The sequence below is a fragment of the Podarcis melisellensis genome (assembly GCF_964234715.1).
Source record: "Podarcis melisellensis genome assembly, chromosome: 1".
NCBI lineage: Eukaryota > Metazoa > Chordata > Lepidosauria > Squamata > Lacertidae > Podarcis > Podarcis melisellensis.
The window spans coordinates 86,935,564-86,955,705 of NC_138528.1; the positions used below are offsets into that span (position 1 = coordinate 86,935,564).

General features: G+C 41.9%; 1 protein-coding gene and 1 long non-coding RNA gene across 2 annotated transcripts; one reads left to right on the forward strand and one right to left on the reverse strand.

The window, feature by feature from the left end:
- The first annotated feature begins 19 nt into the window (after positions 1 to 19).
- PECR (peroxisomal trans-2-enoyl-CoA reductase) lies at positions 20 to 19,986 on the forward strand. The gene is made up of 8 exons (XM_081885947.1): positions 20 to 172; positions 2,616 to 2,749; positions 12,511 to 12,676; positions 14,049 to 14,130; positions 15,265 to 15,361; positions 16,451 to 16,558; positions 17,888 to 17,999; positions 19,556 to 19,986. The coding sequence occupies exons 1-8, from the start codon at positions 37 to 39 to the stop codon at positions 19,642 to 19,644; spliced, it is 924 nt and encodes a 307-aa protein (XP_081742073.1). The 5' UTR covers positions 20 to 36; the 3' UTR covers positions 19,645 to 19,986.
- On the reverse strand, positions 6,346 to 9,104 carry LOC309355374. The gene is made up of 2 exons (XR_014162521.1): positions 8,460 to 9,104; positions 6,346 to 7,822 (listed from the first exon to the last, which is right to left on the reverse strand). It is a non-coding gene; the product is annotated as an uncharacterized lncRNA (long non-coding RNA).
- Positions 19,987 to 20,142: the final 156 nt, after the last annotated feature.

Below are 20,142 nucleotides of genomic sequence, written 5' to 3' on the forward strand. Positions count from 1 at the left end.
GGTGGCTTTGGAGACCTTGGATCTCTTGAGACCAAGATGGCGGCAGCGGCGTCTTGTGGCGGCCACGGGGGTCGCTTTCTGGCGTCCGGGCTGTTCCGCAACCGGGTGGCCATCGTGACCGGCGGGGGCACCGGCATCGGCAAGGCCATTACCGCCGACCTGCTGCAGCTCGGTGGGCAAGGGGCAATCCGAAGGGGAAAGAACTAGAGGGAAGCCCCCGGGGACTCCCCCCAAATCGGGAGTGAACCAAGCGGGGTACCCTCGCTGCGCGCACGCATGCACGCATTCACACGTCCCCTCGGGAGGAAATAGCGGGTTGGTGGTAGACTTGGGCTGCCCCGTGTCTTCTTGTTTTCAACAGGGCTGGCAGGAATTCAACAGGTGTAGCCTCCCAGGGGCGTAGCCAGGGGGTTGCAGGCTGCCAAATTTTGCAGCACCAAGTGGCGTAGCGTGGGGGGTGCAGGGGGGGGGCGGCCGCACCGGGCGCAACATCTGGGGGTTAGGGTTAGGGGGCGCAAATTACTTGCCTTGCCCCGGGTGCTGACAACCCACGCTACGCCACTGGCAGCACCTGAAGTTTTCAAACCATATTCAGAGGCAGTCCTGCATATAACACATCGCAGTAATCTAACCTAGAGGTTCCTAGAGCAGTTAGGCTACCCTAGTCCAGATAGGGCCCCCACTGGGCTACCAGCTAAAGCTGATGGAAGGCACTCCGTGGGACAGAGACCACCTGAGCCTCAAGTGACAGCAAAGGATCCAGAAATATTCACAGTATCCAAGCTGTGTACAGTACATGCTTCTTCAGAGGGAGAGTAACTCCTACTGTGTCTTGATAAGCTAGTTGTTTTATATATATTTATAATTATATTTATATCCCATCTTTTACTCAAGGAGCTCAAGGTGGTGTACAAACTTTTCTCCCTCTGCATTTTAGCCTTACAACAACCCTGTGAGGTAGGTTAGGCTGAGAGACAGTGCCTGGCCCAAGGTCACCCAGCGACCTTCATGGCTGCGTGGGAATTTGAACCCTGGTCTCCCTGGTCCTATTCCAGCGCTCTAACTACTGCACCACACTGGCTCATCATTCCCTTTGGCCCCCATCCTAGATGATTAATGTCTCTTGTTAATCAGTGATATATACTGTAATGTCAAATCCAGGAAGGCAGATAATGAACTCTGATTCTCTAAGCTCCGCTTCTAACTGATGGATAACTGAGCTGTAGGGAAAGTGATTGGCAGTTTGAAAAAAAGCTGGCTATATCTGTGTGCTTTACATGGGTCACACCAGGGAATCAGGCCATGTCACTTGTGTGTTAAGTAGGGCAGGCACTAAAATACCAAACATCTGCTGCTGAAGATTCTGTACCTCGTTTGTGGCTTGAAAGATGAATGAAGTCATAAACTAAGGGTGGGCAACTTTTTGCCATTGAATGTTGTTTTACTCAAATACACCATATTTCGATTAACACATGGTGTCTGTACATGCAAAATCTGAAGCCAAGCCACAAATGATAGACCTCTTCATTTGTTCATCAAATGAAATGTCCATAAAATGTCCATCATTCGTCCATTCTGGTATAATTCAGAATGTAATAGCATGCTTTTGGAATGACTAGAATGTACTTTCTGTTTTGGATAACCTCTGACTCTCCCTGTCATCATGGCCAACTGCAGATATTCTATCATTTGGACCTGCCACTCATTTATCCTAGGTGTTTTATCACTTTTCCAGTTTCTTGCAATTAAGATCCTGGCTGCTACTGTCGTGTACATAAAAAGTGGTCTAACATCTTTTTAAATTTCTGGTGACATTATACCTAGGAGGAGGGTTTCAGGTTTTTTCTTAAATGAGAAACTTAAATAATTTTTCAAAATTCATTATAGATGTTATTTCAAAATTCCTTAATGGCTGTGCATTCCCACCACATGTGCATATATCTGCACTTCTAGGTCAAGAAGTGATGGTGGGCGTGGTTCTTTGTAATCCAAAGAGGTCTTGTTTCTGTTGTCGTTAGCACTACACTCAGTGGTGTAGTGTGGGGGGTGCAGGGGGGGCTGGCTGCACCAGGCACAACTTCTGGGGGTTAGTGTTAGGGGCGCAAATCCACGAGTTAGGGGGCGCAAATTACTTGCCTTGCCCCGGGTGCTGACAACCCACGCTACGCCACTGACTGCACTAATTTCATGTCTTATAATTCAATTTCTACCATTGTCTCGGGAAGTTTCTGTGAGATGGCTTTCCAGTTCAGTAGTGGGGGGGGGGGTACAATTTGCAAGCTTAAATAACAATTTATAGGAGCATTTCAAGTATCTGACTTTGCAGACTTCCAGAACTGCCAAAAATGCTTGACAATCCAGAAAGTCATGTTTGAAGATGGTTATCACAGTCCATGTACAGTGCCATTTGTTAAGCAAGAACCCTTGTTGCCTCTACTAAAAAGCAACCATGGGCATAGCCAGGATTTGGGGGGAGAGCAGAACCATGTTATCTGTGACACAATTGGTCAGTTTATTAAGTATTTTATTTATTTACTTGATTTGGGGCAGCTGCTATGCCTATGAATGCAAGACTATTAATGTCTAAAATATATTTTCCCCCTCTTTTTTGACAGGTTGTAATGTAGTCATTGCCTCCCGCAAATTCGACAGATTAAAAGCTGCAGCGAACGAGCTAGCTGCCAAAATTCCATCCACAGTTTCTGCCCAGGTTACCCCTGTACAGTGCAACATTCGCAAAGAAGAGGAGGTAAAAACAAAATACTTTTGTGCTGTAGAGTGGACAACTAGTGTACTGGTTCAATGGAGAATACTTGGCTTGAGTGTATTACACACACACAAACACCCAAAATTTGATTTATTATATTTCTGTGCCGCTCTTAATTCAAATGAATCCCAAAGCAGCTAGTAGTTCACAGTATTTTTCAAAGAGGTTGTTGTAAGAGTAATACTCTGGGATGGGAAAAGATTTACATCTTGCTGTATAATTGTCTTTAATGTTGTACGTCAGTAATAACAGCCTCCTTTGCCAATGTTGAAATGACTTCTGAAGAATGTAGATTTTGCAGGCATTGAGAAATGTACACATGTCGGTGCTTGCATCTGGAGATTGGATCTAGACGCCAGCCACTTGGACTTAAGCAGTGCATCTGGATTATTCCAAAAAAAAGGGGGAAAGGCCACTTATTTTTGGTGACTTTGTTTTATAAGGAAAACATGTAACCTGGCTGTTGCTTTGACTAAGAAATTGTTGCTTTCCCTAAATCATTGTAGTTTTTTATTTCGTGTAGCTTAGAAGAGTCACCCAGTCTGATTATGAAAGTGGTAACACCCAGTTGTTTATGTTGTTAAGGTGTGTTGCTGGTTCTACTTTTAAAAAATAATTGGGGAAGGGCTTTGTAAAAGAGCAGTGGGAAGGGGAAAGTTAATGTTCCTTTTCACTAACTCTAAAGCGTTTTTTTGTGCATCTACTATCCTTTGTCACTATGAACCATTTAATTATTCAAACTGCAATGCACTATCTGGGTCTGTTCGAAACCTCAAGTGTATCTGGAATTATTTGTCTCACATTCATGAATAAACTTTTAAGATTCGGCTTTTGTCATAATTTCCTTTCTTTTTGCATATGCTTCTTGGTTTCCTAATCCATGGGTGGTGGTCACTATTTCTCCTGGTAATCCTTCAAAGCCCTTCCTGTTTGTAACCTGTCTTTTGGAGCTGGAGGAAGACATTTTCTCTGGGGTTTTTTTTTGAGAGTTGAAGGCAGTAGGGTTGCAGATGCTTGTTTCTTTTGTCATGCTACTGCGGGGTTTCCCAAACTTGGGTCTCCAGCGGTTTTTGAACTACAACTCTCATCATCCTTAGCTAGCAGGGCCAGTGGCCAGGGATTATGGGAATTGTAGTCCAAAAACAGCTGGAGAACCAAATTTGGTAGTGTTTCAAAAACTACTAGATATTATAAGCAGTGCCATAGCTACTGGGGGGCTAGCCAGGTTTTTTTGCCCCGGGTGAACGCTCCAGAGGGGTGTCATTGAGGCTCCCAGCCTGTGTGTGTGTGTATGCAAATGTGTGGAGTGCGTGTGCTAGTGTGGTGTAATGGTTAAGAGTGGTGGACTCGTAATCTGGTGAACTGGGTTCGTGTCCCCGCTCTTCCACATGCAGCTGCTGGGTGACCTTGGGCTAGTCATACTTCTCTGAAGTCTCTTAGCCTCACTTACCTCACAGAGTGTTTGTTGTGGGGGAGGAAGGGAAAGGAGAATGTTAGCCGCTTTGAGACTCCTAAGGGTAGTGATAAAGCGGGATATCAAATCCAAACTCTAAACTGCATCTTTGACCTGGGTTTTCACCCCTGTTTCAGCTCCTTGGGAAAGCATGTGTGCTTTGCAAGCAAAAGATCCCATGTTCAATCTCCAACATCTCCAGCTTTGGCTGGGAAAGACTTGCAGTCCTGCAGATTAATGACCAGTCAGCTGTAGGCATTGAATTTTTATTTTGATTATATATTTTGTGGTTTTATATTTTGATTTTGTTCGGTGAACGGCCCTGATACCTCCAGGTATAGGGCGGTATATAAATTCAATAAACAAAAACAGCAACTTTGTATAAGGAAGCCAGCTATGCTCTATGATTAATCAACGGTGTTAGAGCTGTCATATCACTTTCAAATTCTGCTTTTTCAATAGTAGTAGTAGTAATAATAATAATATTAATAATAGAACCACCTATTGTCAGTCTTCTGCCTTCATCTCCAAATAGTGTTCCTGCTATGAAAAATAGCCCTTCCTTGGTTCTATTTTAGTTCATTCTGCCTAAACCACTGCTTTCTCTTTCCACTTATTTCATAACTCGGCTTCTGGAGTGGCTGTTTCCCTGATCAGCAAAAGGAGATTCACATAAAACATCTAGGGAATAACTTATTGAATGCGAATTTCAGAGTCTTCATCTTTATCCTCAGGGGCCTCCTTGCTTTCTTTTTCATAAATAATTCTGCTTATTGGCACAGGGCTCCTGAATGCTGTGCAGTCTGCCAGTTTCCTTTGTTAAGAATACAGTGATGCTGCATTGTGCCCTCTGTGTCTCTTGGCTGTTCAACATCCTGTAGCCACCAGTCCTACCAGGCTTGATTGTCTCTCCTGACATAAAGAACATAAAGCTATTGAATGCTGTCATGTGGAAAGATGACCTCAGTTCTCTTTTCTCTCCAGCTCACCCCACACTCAGCACCAGGAGATTGTATCTGGGTTGTGATAAGATGGCAGCGATGAGAAGAGCTCCCTGTGATTATTTAATTGAACAGCCTTCCATCTCATACTTGCTGCTTTTATAGGAGTTGTTGCAACTAAAGGCCTTTGGACCAAAATCTGTAGATAATGTTACCTACTAGTAGTGAGGAAGCCATCGATTTCATAAGAAAACTCTTGGATCGGATACCAAATGCTTAGTATTCTGTTTCCAATAGTGGCCAGCTAAATACTTTTGGGAAGCTTGCAAACAAACTATGAAGGTAGCAGCCCTTTCCTGTTTGTCTCCAACATCTGGTATTGGAAGTGGTTTCACTTAGATATCGTATCTATTAGGTATGAAGTTGATAGTCTTTGGTGGCTGGGGAAACCAAAGCCAGATGGGTGGGGTATAAATAATAATGATTAGCTATACAGTAATTATGATTAGCTGTAATATCACTAAACTAGTGAAAGAATGGTGTTATTATTATTACATGTATTATTATAAAATTACTTGTGAAGTATGGAAAGAAAACACCATGCTTTCACTAGTTTAGTGATCTTATAGCTAATCATAATTAAATATCAAATTCTGCATATAAATTATTACATTCATCCGGTTTAAATTGCTTCAGTTTAATAACAATTCCTTTTGAAGAGGGTGCTTCTTCAACAGTGTACAAAGTCTGGTTGTATACATTGTTACAAGTCTCCAAAAACCCTGAAACAATAGCTTCCTCTTGGAGTGGAAGGGAGGTCTCTTCCATTCATAAGTTTGACTTCTGAAAGGTACCCCTGACCATTAGGTCCAGTCACAGACGACTCGTCTCGCTCTTAAGCCGAGGGAGCCAGTGTTTGTCTGCAGACAGCTTCCGGGTCATGTGGCCAGCATGACCAAGCTGCTTCTGGCGAACCGGAGCAGCGCACGGAAACACCGTTTACCTTCCCGCCGGAATGGTACCTATTTATCTACTTGCATTTTGACATTCTTTCGAACTGCTAGGTGGGCAGGAGCAGGGACCGAGCAACGGGAACTCACCCCGTCGCGGGGATTTGAACCACCAACCTCCTGATCGGCAAGCCCTAGGCTCTGTGGTTTAGACCACAGTGCCACCCGTGCCACCCAATGGAATAAAGGTGTCAAAGTGTGCAGTACTGCAGCCCATGATGCTCTCTGAAATACTCCCTTTTTTTGCTAATGGGGGAAGGTTGAGTGATACTCTCTGGGCGATTTTTCTTCTTAAACAAAGCAATTTAGGCTGCAAGCCTAAACAAACTTACACAGGAGTAACTCCATTGAGCTCGGTGAGGCTTCCTTCTGAGTAGTCATGTGAAGGATTACACTGCTCATGGTTTCATAGTCAAACATTTACTGAAGGGTCTTAACCATTAATATGGCTCTCCATATTGAGCATGCACTGCTTGCATAATTCCTTAATACTCTGTAAACAGCCCAGCCTTTTATCTGTACTTCTCATTCGGTGGCTATGAGTGGCTTTGCAGTATAATGTGATTGGACTCTGCTGCCTGGGAGTGTGTATGTGTGTGGATTTAAAGGTTTCTTGTAGCATGCTCTCTGAAGAGGCTGGATTTTCTTCTAAATGCACTGTTAAATCAGGGTTTTGTAATTGGTTGACTATCCAGACTGGTGCTGGGAAATGCATTCAGCTGTAGCTAATCATAATTAAATATCAAATCCTGTGTATGAGTTGCTGCATTCTTGTCTAGTGCTTGAGGGTTGTCTCCATAAATATTCTGTCGAGTGATCTACTTTTTTCATGTGCTACTTTATGGACTTGCCCTTTTGTATTTCTTGATTCCTCATTTTCCAACTGGAGTTAATTGCTGTTCTTACTTAATAGGGCTCTGATATTTGTTCTGTTACTCACCTATACTGACTTTTCTCTGGCTTTTCCGTATACCTAGAATGTGTTATATGCTAATATGCAGCCTATTTATCTCCCTTCTTAAAACAAACTCCTGAACACACTCTGACCCCGTCCCTGCTGCCCCCTTATAGCCTCTTTTAATATAAGTAAAAACATGCCATTTTTAAATTTACCAGTACATAAGGTTCTTCCTCATCTCATTGTCTAAAGATCTCAAAGCTGTGTACAAAACTACAACCTAAAAAAATTGAAACGGTATCATAAAACAGACATACAACAAAATCAGTAAAACAGTATGATTTAAAAAAGGAATTATGTAATATCAGGATCCAGTCTTATGGACTAGGGAAATCACAGGCAAAACATATGCATTTACAAGTAATCTGAAACATCTGACGGATAATGCTTCACATATGGCAGATGGTAGGGAATTCCACAGTACAGAGATGATTGTAGAAAAAGACAGTTTTGGGGTCACCACCCTGTGATATATTCTGTAGGGTATGTTTCCATGATTATCATTTTCTCAAATGATATACCAAAATGAAACATTTCAGTAATATATGGCTCTTGTTTTTCTAGAAGAGTCGCACACAGTTTCTTGTCAACTTGAGCTAATTCAGCTGTTGTTCTTTGTATTCAGATTCCCAGATTGCATGCCTTTTTTAAAAAGGAGTGCACAGGTATGAATTTATACCTATGATGTAACACCTCAGACTGTCTCGCCAGAGTGGTACATGCTCTGGTTATCTCCCACTTGGACTACTGCAATGTGCTCTACGTGGGGCTACCTTTGAAGGTGACCCGGAAACTACAACTAATCCAGAATGCGGCAGCTAGACTGGTGACTGGGAGCGGCTGCCGAGACCATATAACACCGGTCTTGAAAGACTTACATTGACTCCCAGTACGTTTCCGAGCACAATTCAAAGTGTTGGTGCTGACCTTTAAAGCCCTAAACGGCCTCGGTCCAGTATATCTGAAGGAGCGTCTCCTCCCCCATCGTTCTGCCAGGACACTGAGGTCCAGCTCCGAGGGCCTGCTGGCAGTTCCCTCACTGCGAGAGGCCAAGTTACAGGGAACCAGGCAGAGGGCCTTCTCGGTAGTGGCGCCCGCCCTGTGGATCGCCCTCCCATCAGATGTCAAAGCGATAAACATCTACCTGACATTCAGAAGACATCTGAAGGCAGCCCTGTTCAGGGAAGTTTTTAATATGTGACATTTTAGTGTATCTTTCATCTTTGTTGGAAGCCGCCCAGAGTGGCTGGGGAAACCCAGCCAGATGGGCGGGGTACAAATAAATTATTATTATTATTATTATTATTATTATTATTATTATTATTATTACCTGAAGCAGCCCTTAGCTGGGAGCTAGTTGGACAAGGGTTTGTTCTGCAAATTGCCTAGTATTAGGCATCATTATAAACAACTATTACACATTTATAAAACTTCTTACAAAAATGTAAGGATTTTTTCTTGCATTTTTGCAAGACTCCTGGTCTGATTCTGCACAAAATCTATGCTGAAAGAATTGTACCTGCTGTACATGCCTTGCTAAATATTCAGGAATGGCATTTTGCCTTTCTTTGACGGGGTTGTATAGACTGTGACTCTGCCACTTCAGCAGAATGTTGCCATTACTTGTTTTGGGTAGCTGAGGAGGCTGCTGGATTAGCATTTTTTCCATCTTTTGCTTGGCAGGGATCCAGGCCCCTTGGATCCTTGTGAAGACCATGGGCACAGATAGCAGAAAGGGGACGCACAAACTGATTGGATGGGAAGAATAACTTCTGTGTGGCAATGCATTATTCTTTAAAGCACAGATATGTTTGCATTAAGGCAAGAAAGCAGCCTTATTTTTAATCCTCAATTTTTAAGAGCTTTTGCCAAATGCTCTGAAGGACAGAGGTGAATTTGAAACTCGGGACACAGGTGGAGAGGTGGGAAGAAAACTGGTGCTATTGAATTAAGAGGAGAATGAAATTGCTTTTCCATATTTTTTTTAATAATATTTTTATTGGTTTTTACACATATCAAAGACAATACAGTACAAAACAAAACACAAACATGAAAAACATACAACAATAATTTGACTTCCCCATACCTTCCCTTCGCTACATCCTTATTTTGCCATTTTTTCGAGCAACTCATCAGTCCATTTTTAATCAAGTCCCTTTTAAATTTACTTAACGTTTAAGATTTACAGCTGTAATTCTTTGTTTCCTGCCCCTTGACATCTTATCAGTCCACAATTTTACAATAATTTTTAAGATATATTTTGAATTTCCTCCAGTCCTCTTCCACTGTCTCTTTCCTCTGGTCACGGATTCTGCCGGTCATCTCTGCCAATACCATATATTCCGTCACCTTCGACTGCCATTCTTCCAGAGTAGGTAATTCTTGCATCTTCCAATACTTTGCCAACAGGATTCTTGCTGCTGTGGTTGCGTACATAAAAAATGTCTTATCCTTCTTTGGTACCAATTGGCCGACCATGCCCAAGAGAAAAGCCTCCGGTTTCTTTACAAATGTCCACTTAAGGACTTTCTTAATTTCATTATAGATCATTTCCCAGTAGGCCTTAATCTTAGGGCAGGTCCACCAAAGATGATAAAAAGTACCTTCAGCCTCATTACATTTCCAGCATTTGTTATTGGGCAAATGGTAGATCTTTGCAAGTTTGACTGGGGTCATGTACCACCTATAGATCATTTTCATTATGTTCTCTTTCAAGGCAGTACATGCCGTAAATTTAAGACCGGTGGTCCATAACTGTTCCCAGTCAACAAACATAATATCATGACCGATGTCCTGTGCCCATTTAATCATAGCTGATTTCACCATTTCATCCTGTGTGTTCCATTTCAGCAGCAAATTATACATTTTAGATAAATTCTTAGTATTGGATTCTAACAATTCTGTTTCTAACTTTGACCTCTCCTTCTGAAAACCAAGTTTCCTGTCCTGCTTAAATGTCTCATTTATCTGACGGTAATGTAGCCAGTCTCGAACTTTATGCTTTAGCTTCTCAAAACTTTGAAGCTTCAGTTTTTCACCATCATATTCTAAAATTTCACAATATTTAGGCCAATTAGAATCCATGTTAAGTTTTTCCACTGCTTTCGCTTCCATTGGTGACAACCACCTAGGGGTTTTACTTTCCAGTAGATCCTTATATCTATTCCAAACATTATACAATGCTTTCCTGACAATATGGTTCTTAAAGCTTTTATAGACCTTTACCTTGTCATACCACAGATATGCATGCCAACCAAAGCCATTGTCATATCCTTCCAGATCAAGAATGTCTGTATCCTCAAGAAGTAGCCATTGCTTCAACCAGCAGAATGCTGCTGATTCATAATAAAGTCTTAGGTCTGGCAGGGCGAAGCCCCCTCTATCTTTTGCATCAGTTAAAATCTTAAATTTTATTCTGGGCTTTTTGCCCTGCCAGACAAATTTAGATATATCTTTCTGCCACTTCTTGAAGCAGTCCATTTTGTCCAGAATCTGCAACGTCTGAAATAAGAATAACATTCTTGGCAATACATTCATCTTGATAACAGCAATTCGGCCTAACAAGGAAAGTTTCAGCCTAGACCATATATCTAGATCTTTCTTTACTTCTGACCAGCATTTTTCGTAATTATCTTTAAATAGATTCACATTTTTAGATGTTAGATTTACCCCCAGGTACTTAACCTTTTTTGCTATTTCCAACCCGGTTTCACTCTGAAACCTATCTTTCTCCTCATTTGTTAGATTTTTTTCCAGCACCTTTGTTTTCTGTTTGTTTAATTTAAATCCTGAGACCTGGCCGAATATCTCCATTAATTCCAAAACTCTTTTGGTGCTAGCTTCTGGCTGTTGCAAAGTTAACACTAAATCATCTGCAAATGCCCTTAACTTATATTGTTTAGTTCCGACCTGTATTCCTTTTACCAGCTGGTCCTTTCTAATCATGTTTAGTAAAACCTCCAGGACAGATATAAACAGTAAAGGGGATATAGGGCATCCCTGTCCTGTACCTTTCTCTATTGGTATTTCATCCATTACCACATTATTCACAATTAATTTAGCTCTTTGTTCAGAATATATTGCACCTATACCGTTTTCAAACCCTTGGCCTACCCCCATCCCATGGAGATTCTTCTTCATAAATTTCCAAGAAATGGGGCACTGCCCTACCACCTCAGAGTGCCATCAGTCAGCCCCCACCTGCATGCTTTCTTACTTACCGCTGGGCTTTAGTTTCATCTTCTGGTCTTTAGTTTCATCTTCTGATGGGAGTTGTAGTCTAAAACATCTACAGGGCACTAAGTTGAGCAAGGGTGGTCTAAAATCTCAGAAATGCTCAGCCAGCTTCTCTCTGAACTCTGCTCTTCTATCTGTGCCAAGTGGGCCTTGCTTCCATTCTTTGGGAATGCATTAATTTGCATGCTGCTGTTTTCATTCATGGCTGTCCTCCCTTGATGACCTTGGGAACTAGCAAGACCTGCCTGCTGGCAAAAGACTGTTTCATACAAGACTTAAATAGAATATTAAAGGCTGCTTGTTCATTCTATCAGTGCTGCCGCTGCACCATAAAGTCTCTATCTACCTAACTAAGGTTTAGGTACATTTGAGGATGCATGTTTACTGCTTCCAGGATTAGATATAAAATAACTATTCTAATATCCTTTATTGCAGAAAAGCTCTTTTTATTCATTCTTTGCAGTATTATGCATGGCATTGTTAGGAATTTCATTTCATGTTGGGTTTGACAAGATGCTCATGTCAGTCAGCTGTTACTATGTTAAATTTTGTAGGATCACACCAGTGGAAGTTCTCTGAGACATTCTATAATCTAGATCTAAAAGTCTACAGTGGTACCTCGCAAGACGAATGCCTCTCAAGACGAATGCCTTGCAAGACGAAAGAGTTTTCCGTTTTTTGAGTCGTTCCGCAAGACGAATTTCCCTATGGGCTTGCTTCGCAAGACGAAACGTCTTGCGAGTTCTTGCGAGTTTGTTTCCTTTTTCTTAAAGCCGCTAAGCCGTTAATAGCCGCTAAGCCGCTAATAGCCGTGCTTCGCAAGAAGAAAAAACCGCAAGACGAAGAGACTCGCGGAACGGATTAATTTCGTCTTGCGAGGCACCACTGTATTTTTAGGAGGTTCCAGTGGACATTAGACCTCCGGCTACAATGTTGTGATTTCTTTAGTGTTCACACTGTTTTACCAGCCCCTAACCTTCTTTTTGCAAGAGAAATATACAACATATACAAAATACAAAAAGAAACCACTACAAAACAACCAATTGTTTTTACTCAGGGCAAGCTTGAGTAATTAATGTAGAAATGACTAAAGCTAAAAGGCTACTGTGTGCAGACTTATCACTCAACTTTTTTACTATTGGTAGGTAGAGGCACTGGTGAAATCAACATTGGACCTTCATGGGAGGATAGATTTCCTGGTCAACAATGGGGGAGGCCAGTTTCCTAGCCCAGCAGAAGCAATTAGTTCAAAAGGCTGGAATGCTGTGATTGAAACTAACTTGACTGGGACCTTCTACTGCTGTAAAGCAGGTGAGCACTTGGTGTACACAGGAAATAAGTAACTAAGCCATCAGAAGAATTTCCTCTCTTCTTTCCCCGTATAGCAGTTCAGTCTCTTTATCATTGCCATGGCATGTTCTTGCTCTGCTGTCCCCAGAAGCATTATAATCAGACATTCAGAGAACTTTGAGGTTCTTCCTGGGCTCAGCAGGTTATTAAAGGACTCCAGGCTAAGTTGTCACTGCTAACTAGGTTTGGTTGAAAGTTGGGTTGCCAGGTCTGTTGAAGCTCAGACCCTGAGATGCAAGGAGGAGAGGTTGGGGGCTAAGAGAGTCTGGATGCTGCCTTAGGTTGGAGGTTGACAGACATGGGGCAGTGGTAGCAGGATGGAGCCTCTTGAGCCAATGATACAATAGCCTGCTGCCTTGATTTTTGGTCCTCAATTTGAAATTCGGTTTTCGTAGAATCTTAGAGTTGGAAGGGACCTAAGAGTCATCTAGTCCAACCCCCTGCAATGTAGGAATCTCAACTCGTTTCCCCTTTCAAACCCTGGGAAGAAGGCTGAAATCTGACATCCCCAGGTCAAACCATGAGACCTGACAAGTAGTTTCTCCCCCTGACAACTAGAGGTGGAAGAAGCAAGGGGATTCCTTGACTATTTTTCCCCCATGTCTGCAGATACCTACTGACTAGATGATAGATTTACATTTAAACACTGATGCTGTTTTTGGCACTAAGAAATAGTGGGTGACAGGTGAGACAGCAGTATCTTCCTTTAAGGCTCCAGAGCAGTTTTTTCTAGAAGGACAGGAGGTGGGGGTTGAAGCAAACACTGGATTGTCCAAAAGCGTTGTCAGTTCTAGTTCTCCATACTTGCCTAGAAACATCGTGCCTGGGTCATCAGGCCTAACTAGTTGGAGCCATTTTCTTAGGAAGTAGTAGACGAATTGGTAGCAAGATGGACAGGTATCCTTCAGGAAGCTGCCTCACACTGAGTGAGACCTGGTGCAGCTAGTCTTGCCTGCACAATGAGTAGCAATGACTTTCCAGGATTTCACAAAGGAGACTTTCCCAGCCCTTTCTGGAAATGCCAAGGTTTGAACTTGAAACCTTCATGCAACAGATGCGCTGTCCCACTGAGCTGTGGTTTTGTGTTATACAGTACAGATAAATATCAATAGAGTTATAAGATGTGCATTCAGTTGTGATTCTCAGGTGAATATTTGGGTTTAATGTCATTGCTGCTTCCACATCTGAGCAACTGGTTTTGTCAAGTTTTCTAAGGCTATGGAAATAAGGCTTGAGACAGATTTCATTCCACTCATGTGTTTACTGTAATCTTTGTACACCATTTATCTGGCAATGTAAAAGCCCTCACGACCATTCTTCTGTGTCTACCCAGTGTACAATGCTTGGATGCAGGACCACGGAGGTGCTATTGTCAACATCGTGGCTGATATGTGGAAAGGGTTTCCTGGCATGTCGTAAGTCTGCTATCAGTATATGATACACAGTCCACTTGCTTTCACTTAAACTGCTGTCCCTCTGAGTAGTCGTGTGCATTTGAATGGTAAAACAAGATGGAACAGCAGATTCCCAATATTTAACATGCACATTCCTTGAGATTCCATTTTAACAGAAGTCTTTGAGGAATTTGGGACTAAATTGCCGGTGCTTATGATCCTCACTTATTGTCACCTGCAAGGCTTTCCTGAGAATGCTCTTGAAGAAAAAGTGGAATGCAGGAAGCAGTCACAGACAAGAGGAGGCTGCATTTTTCTTAGGAAAACTAGAAAGCAGAGTCCCTCTGCTGGGACAGTGCGATGAGTCTAACTGAGGTCTGCCTATATAGCTGTGCATCTTTGCACATGCCTGTTTGTAATCTGCCATCTGACTGGGTTGCCCCAGCCACTCTGGGTGGCTTCCAACAAATATAAAAGCATAATAAAACATCAAACACTTCCCTATACAGGGCTGCCTTCAGACAGCCCCAGTGACATAACTTCTCAGGCATTTGCAGTTTAGTTCAAGAGGACACACAGTGAAAGGACAGGTACCATACCGACTTCTGTTTTTGTACTGGAAATTGTTTCTGCAAAGTTCCTACAGAAGACTGAGACGTCTGGAGGTGCAAAGTACAATTTTATTAACAATCTTGCACCGCAGAAGTCTCAGTCTTCTGTAAGCCATGCTTTTTTCTCAGTCAATGCCTATACTCCTCTAACTTGTTGTTTATAATTTGATGAGTCATACAGAATGCTGTTAACATTATTGTGAGCTTTTCATTGGGCTGGAATAATTGGACAAACACAAAATATTGAATTTTTTTTTACTGCAAGCCTTCAGCCAGCCTTTGTTCATTGTTTGTGTTAGCACTGAGTTTGCAATTAAGCTTCTACAATGTCAGATATTGCTAACTTGACTGCCCTGTTCTGCTGAGATTTGTTTTGGATTTGTTTGATTGGATGACTACTTGTTAGAGTGTGAACCTAGTTAGACTTGCTAGGTATCGCTATAGTTACTTCAAAGCATTCAGTCTTGATGGAGCTGCCACATACCCCATGTCTATTTATTGATGGAAGATAATATTGCGCTTTTAAAATTTCCTTCCCTCACAGACACAGTGGTGCAGCAAGAGCCGCAGTCGATAACCTGACCAAAAGCCTAGCCATCGAGTGGGCCCGCAGTGGAGTGAGAATTAACTCTGTTTCCCCGGTAGGTGACAGAAACATGTGACCAGACCAGCTTTGGTGCCCGTAAGGGAAGAGTCAAATAAGTACAAATTTGTAAAATGATCATTTAGTTTGGTTTAGCTGAGATAGAATAAGATAGTTCCCTACCATCACATGCTAGCTGCGCATTTGGTCATAATTATTTGAGTCTACTAAGGGTTTTTGTAGTTAAACCCACTAACAGCATCCAGGGTTTGGGATGTGTCTTAGGATATGGAAACAGAGGATGAGACTTACTTTCTTTCTTTCTTTCTTTCTTTCTTTCTTTCTTTCTTTCTTTCTTTCTTTCTTTCTTTCTTTCTTTCTTTCTTTCTTTCTTTACAGATTTATAGGCTGCTTCATAGAAATGTGATAAAATGCAAGCTCCCAAAACAATTTCTATAGATATACAATGTATCTTCCTTGAATGTCTGGGTCACACTTTGGGGAAAGCTGTCTTAAGCAAACATGACTTTGGTACATGCCTAAATATCATGATACAACTCTTCACAGAGATTTAGTGGTTTATAAAAGATTCAAATAATAAGTGCCGTTAAGCCAAAGGGAGAGAGAACAATTTAGTTGAAAGGAATAGAAACTGCTTTTGGTGTGTGTGCTTGGTTTTTTTTTTTTTTAAATATTTATCATCATTCTACCCCATCCTTCCTTCTGCTGGAGACCATTGGAAAGTACACATAATCAAGAAAATACAAACGGTTAAAAAAAGTTTTAAAACAGCCATGCAAACAATAATACCAATAAAACAATTTAAATACATTATACAGTGGATGAGGAATATTGGGCCGTCAGTCTCAGTTGCCATTAAAGTGGTTTTTTCTCAGAGTGAATCCTGCACCACACGAGAACAGAATGTTGCGTTGGGAATTGTGGTATATGCACAGCCCTATTTATTGAGGGAATTGTAAGCAAGTTAAAGAGCCAAGATTTTGAATAAGAGCTGGAATTTATTTTTATCCCACTCCCCAACCGTGTAGGTCTTAATGAGACCTGCTTTTCAGTGTAGAGGGTTGAATGTTACTGTGTTAAGCATTATTAATGGAGTCTGACTGTGAGTCTGTCCTTTTCTTCATAGGGAGTGATATTTTCAGAAACTGCTGTTGCACATTACAAAGGTGGTGAAGAACTGTTTAAAAACTATGTCCAAAAAATTCCTGCCAAGAGATTAGGACTTCCTGAAGAGGTATTACAGTATTTCAACCTAAAAGTTACCTTTTGGCACTGAGGGTCTTTTCAGATGATTGGTAGTGGCGCCCGCCCTGTGGAACGCCCTCCCACCAGATGTCAAGGACATAAACAACTACCTTTAAGAAGACATCTGAAGGCAGCCCTGTTTAGGGAAGTTTTTAATGTTTTATGTTTTATTGTGTTTTTAATATCCTGTTGGAAGCCTCCCAGAGTGGCTGGGGTGGCCTGGCAGGATGGGTGGAATATATGTAATTTTATTAATAAATATAGAGTGTGTGTGTGTGTGTGTGTGTGTGTGTGTGAGAGAGAGAGAGAGAGAGAGAGAGAGAGATTCCCCCCCCCACACAACATTTGCACAAAGTAGTGCAAATACCAGCCTTGCTGTGGGAGATGGTTTTCGGTGGTACTCCTGATCAACGTGTGTGAACAGGGATAGGTCAGCAAGGGCCAAATACAGTCCTTCAGGCCTCTCATAGAATAACTAATTCATTAAGGGGAAATGGTGCTATTGCATTGGAAAGAGGAACTTCATGACACTGGAAAGAACACCCTAAATTTCAAAGAGTAAAATATTTGAAGATGCATACCACTAATATGTTCATACAAAAAATGTTTATTGGAGTACTCTTTAAAGGGCAAGCTATGTGCCTGGCATTATATAAACCTAAAATAGGTATCCTGATTATTCTATAATTATGTTGTATGTACCATGCACTCCATACTAGGAGCAAACACCACATTGCAAGCCTGCTGATTGAACTTGCAGAACTTTGGAATGTGCAGTTTATCATAGAACCTTGCCAGTTTTGAAGGTGATTTTTGAGTACTTTTAGAATGGATCGTTCCGCTGACATATCCAAGCCAGCAAAGCATTGAAATGATATAATATTTATGGACAGTAAAATACCAAGTGTTTTCTTTTTGACTTGAACATTTTGTATTTAGTAATATATTCCTGTGGGCCACTGGTCAGTAATCTTCTGTAATTGATCAGTAGTGACTTCTGCTCTAAGAATCACCTTCAAATAGGGAGCTAACAGGAACCCTTTTCAGAAATGTGCATTCAGTGGACACATGCAAGGCTGGTGGCACTGTTGTGGTAACTGGCTCTGTGCCTACCCTACATGCTTATCACTGTGCATTGGCACCATGCTTTTGACATACAAATGCATACGTTTGCACATGTGTAGAGCAGAATCTATACACTACTGCCTTTGTTGTGATGAATGCATGAAGCCTTGCCTGCATTTTTGAAAAGGGCTATGGCATGGCAGGCATTGAAGACCTGTAATTCACATAAGCAAATGTCTCAAATCTTTATAAGGTATCTCCCTTGGTGTGTTTCCTGCTGTCTCCGGCTGCCTCTTTTATCACTGGAGAAACTGTGAAGGTTGATGGTGGGCAGAGCATATATAGTTCCCCATGGGAAGTACCAGGTAAAAAAACCCGCTTTTTAAAAACTACTTTTTAACAAGTAGCTTGTTCAGTTATATGCCCACCCAGGGCCTGTTTAGATCTCTTACACTCTTTTGTAGAAATCAACACTTCAGTTTTATCATAGTTTATTGTCAGCTTTGCAGTAGCTTGATAATTTAGTTGTGAGTCTTTTTAGGTCCAGCCTGGGACTGTAGAGTAATACAGCTCACTGTAATAAAAGGATTTCTATACTAGCCAGCCTGGGCAAGTGGTGCTGTGAACCCTGAATGCTTTCCTCCCTAAACTATATGTTCAACAGCCTTAACTTAAAGGTTCTAGTCTTAACCCATGGCCGCCTTAAATCTCATGACATTAGAATGGGATTGGTAGAAACACTCTTGGGATTACCTCAACCTCAGTTATTGAATTGTCATATAGCTGTCTTATAAACAACAAGAAGCAACCTTTTTATAAAAATTATTTGAAGGATTTTAATAGACAACAAGGGGTACATACAATGTCTCTGTTCTCAGTTCATAGGGTCCTTTCTATAGGTCAGTTATATTTGGTGTGAGACACTGCTGTCATAGAGATTATGAGGTGGAAGAAGTGAATGGGGGTAGAAAGGGGGTAATGATTTTCCATTATTTTGACAAACAACCCTTTCCTTAACAATGTCACATCTAGTTTTTCCCAGATCTTCATGTGCTGAATCCAAGGCTGACTAAAGATCTGTAGAAACATAGTTTGCCTTTTTGGTGTTTGGAAGATTTTTCAGCCGAAATGAACATAACTAATGCGTGGTCCATAGCTTTTTCTCCTAGGATCTCTTCCTATACATGTTGGAAAGACAGTTCTGTAATTTGGATCACTGTAAATATGTAATATGATAATTTTTGGAAAGAATTGGATAAAAGGGTGTTTTATCCTTTAGCCCAGAGCATTTCCTTTAGCCCAGTTCTTCCCCAACCTGGTATCACTATTTATTTTTGGACTATAGTTATCATTAGCCTTGCTGGTGGGGACTGATGGAAATTGTAGCCCAAAACAACGGAAGGGCACAAGGTCAGGAAAGAGTAAAGGTAAAGGTAAAGGTACCCCTGCCCGTACGGGCCAGTCTTGACAGACTCTGGGGTTGTGCGCCCATCTCACTTAAGAGGCCAGGGGCCAGCGCTGTCCGGAGACACTTCCGGGTCACGTGGCCAGTGTGACAAAGCTGCATCTTGCGAGCCAGAGCCGCACACGGAAACGCCGTTTACCTTCCCGCTGGTAAGCGGTCCCTATTTATCTACTTGCACCCAGGGGTGCTTTCGAACTGCTAGGTTGGCAGGCGCTGGGACCGAGCAGCGGGAGTGCACCCCGCCGCAGGGATTCGAACCGCCGACCTTTTGATCGGCAAGTCCTAGGCGCTGAGGCTTTAACCCACAGCGCCACCTGCGTCCCATCAGGAAAGAGTGCTTTACACTTAAAGAAAGTTTTCTTTCTTTAAGAGAGCTGCTCATCGAGATCTAGCTGGGTGAGATGAAGCAGCCACTAGCTTTTGAAGGTAACTGTCTTATTGTATCCTTTCCCACAGATCATAATAGATGGCCACCTGCACCAGATGGAGATAATGCCAAAGCACTCAAGAAGATGCTTTCAGGAAAAGCTTTGTCAAAGCTGTAAAACAAAGAAATGGGGTTAGCCCCCTTCCATGCCTGTCAGTGGATAAATGCTGCCTTTCAGTAATTGACTGCAATCTTGAGGATCACAGCCCCACTGGGGTAACAAACTGTGCCTTAGTTTTCTTCTTATGATTCCTCGGAAGAAAGTCCTCCAGAACCAAACAACTGTCAACATCTGCTGCTGGCTTTGATGTAAAACGGTAAATGCATCTCTCATAACCTCTGCTTTTGCAATTTGCACTCTAAGCTCCGCTCACTAAATCACGTACATATGCTGCATTAACAAAGTGCTGAAGTGAATTACGGTCCAAGTTCTCTATCATCACAGCCTTTCTGATTGCTATGTATGTTGGTGTACAATAAACTGGTGGTTTGTATCTATGTTCAAAGTTGTGTTTTATCTTCAGTGGGAGTAGGCAGCATGGGTACTAACTGCCACTTGAAAACATCTTTAGGTAAAAAAGGTAAAGGTACCCCTGACCGTTAGGTCCAATCGCGG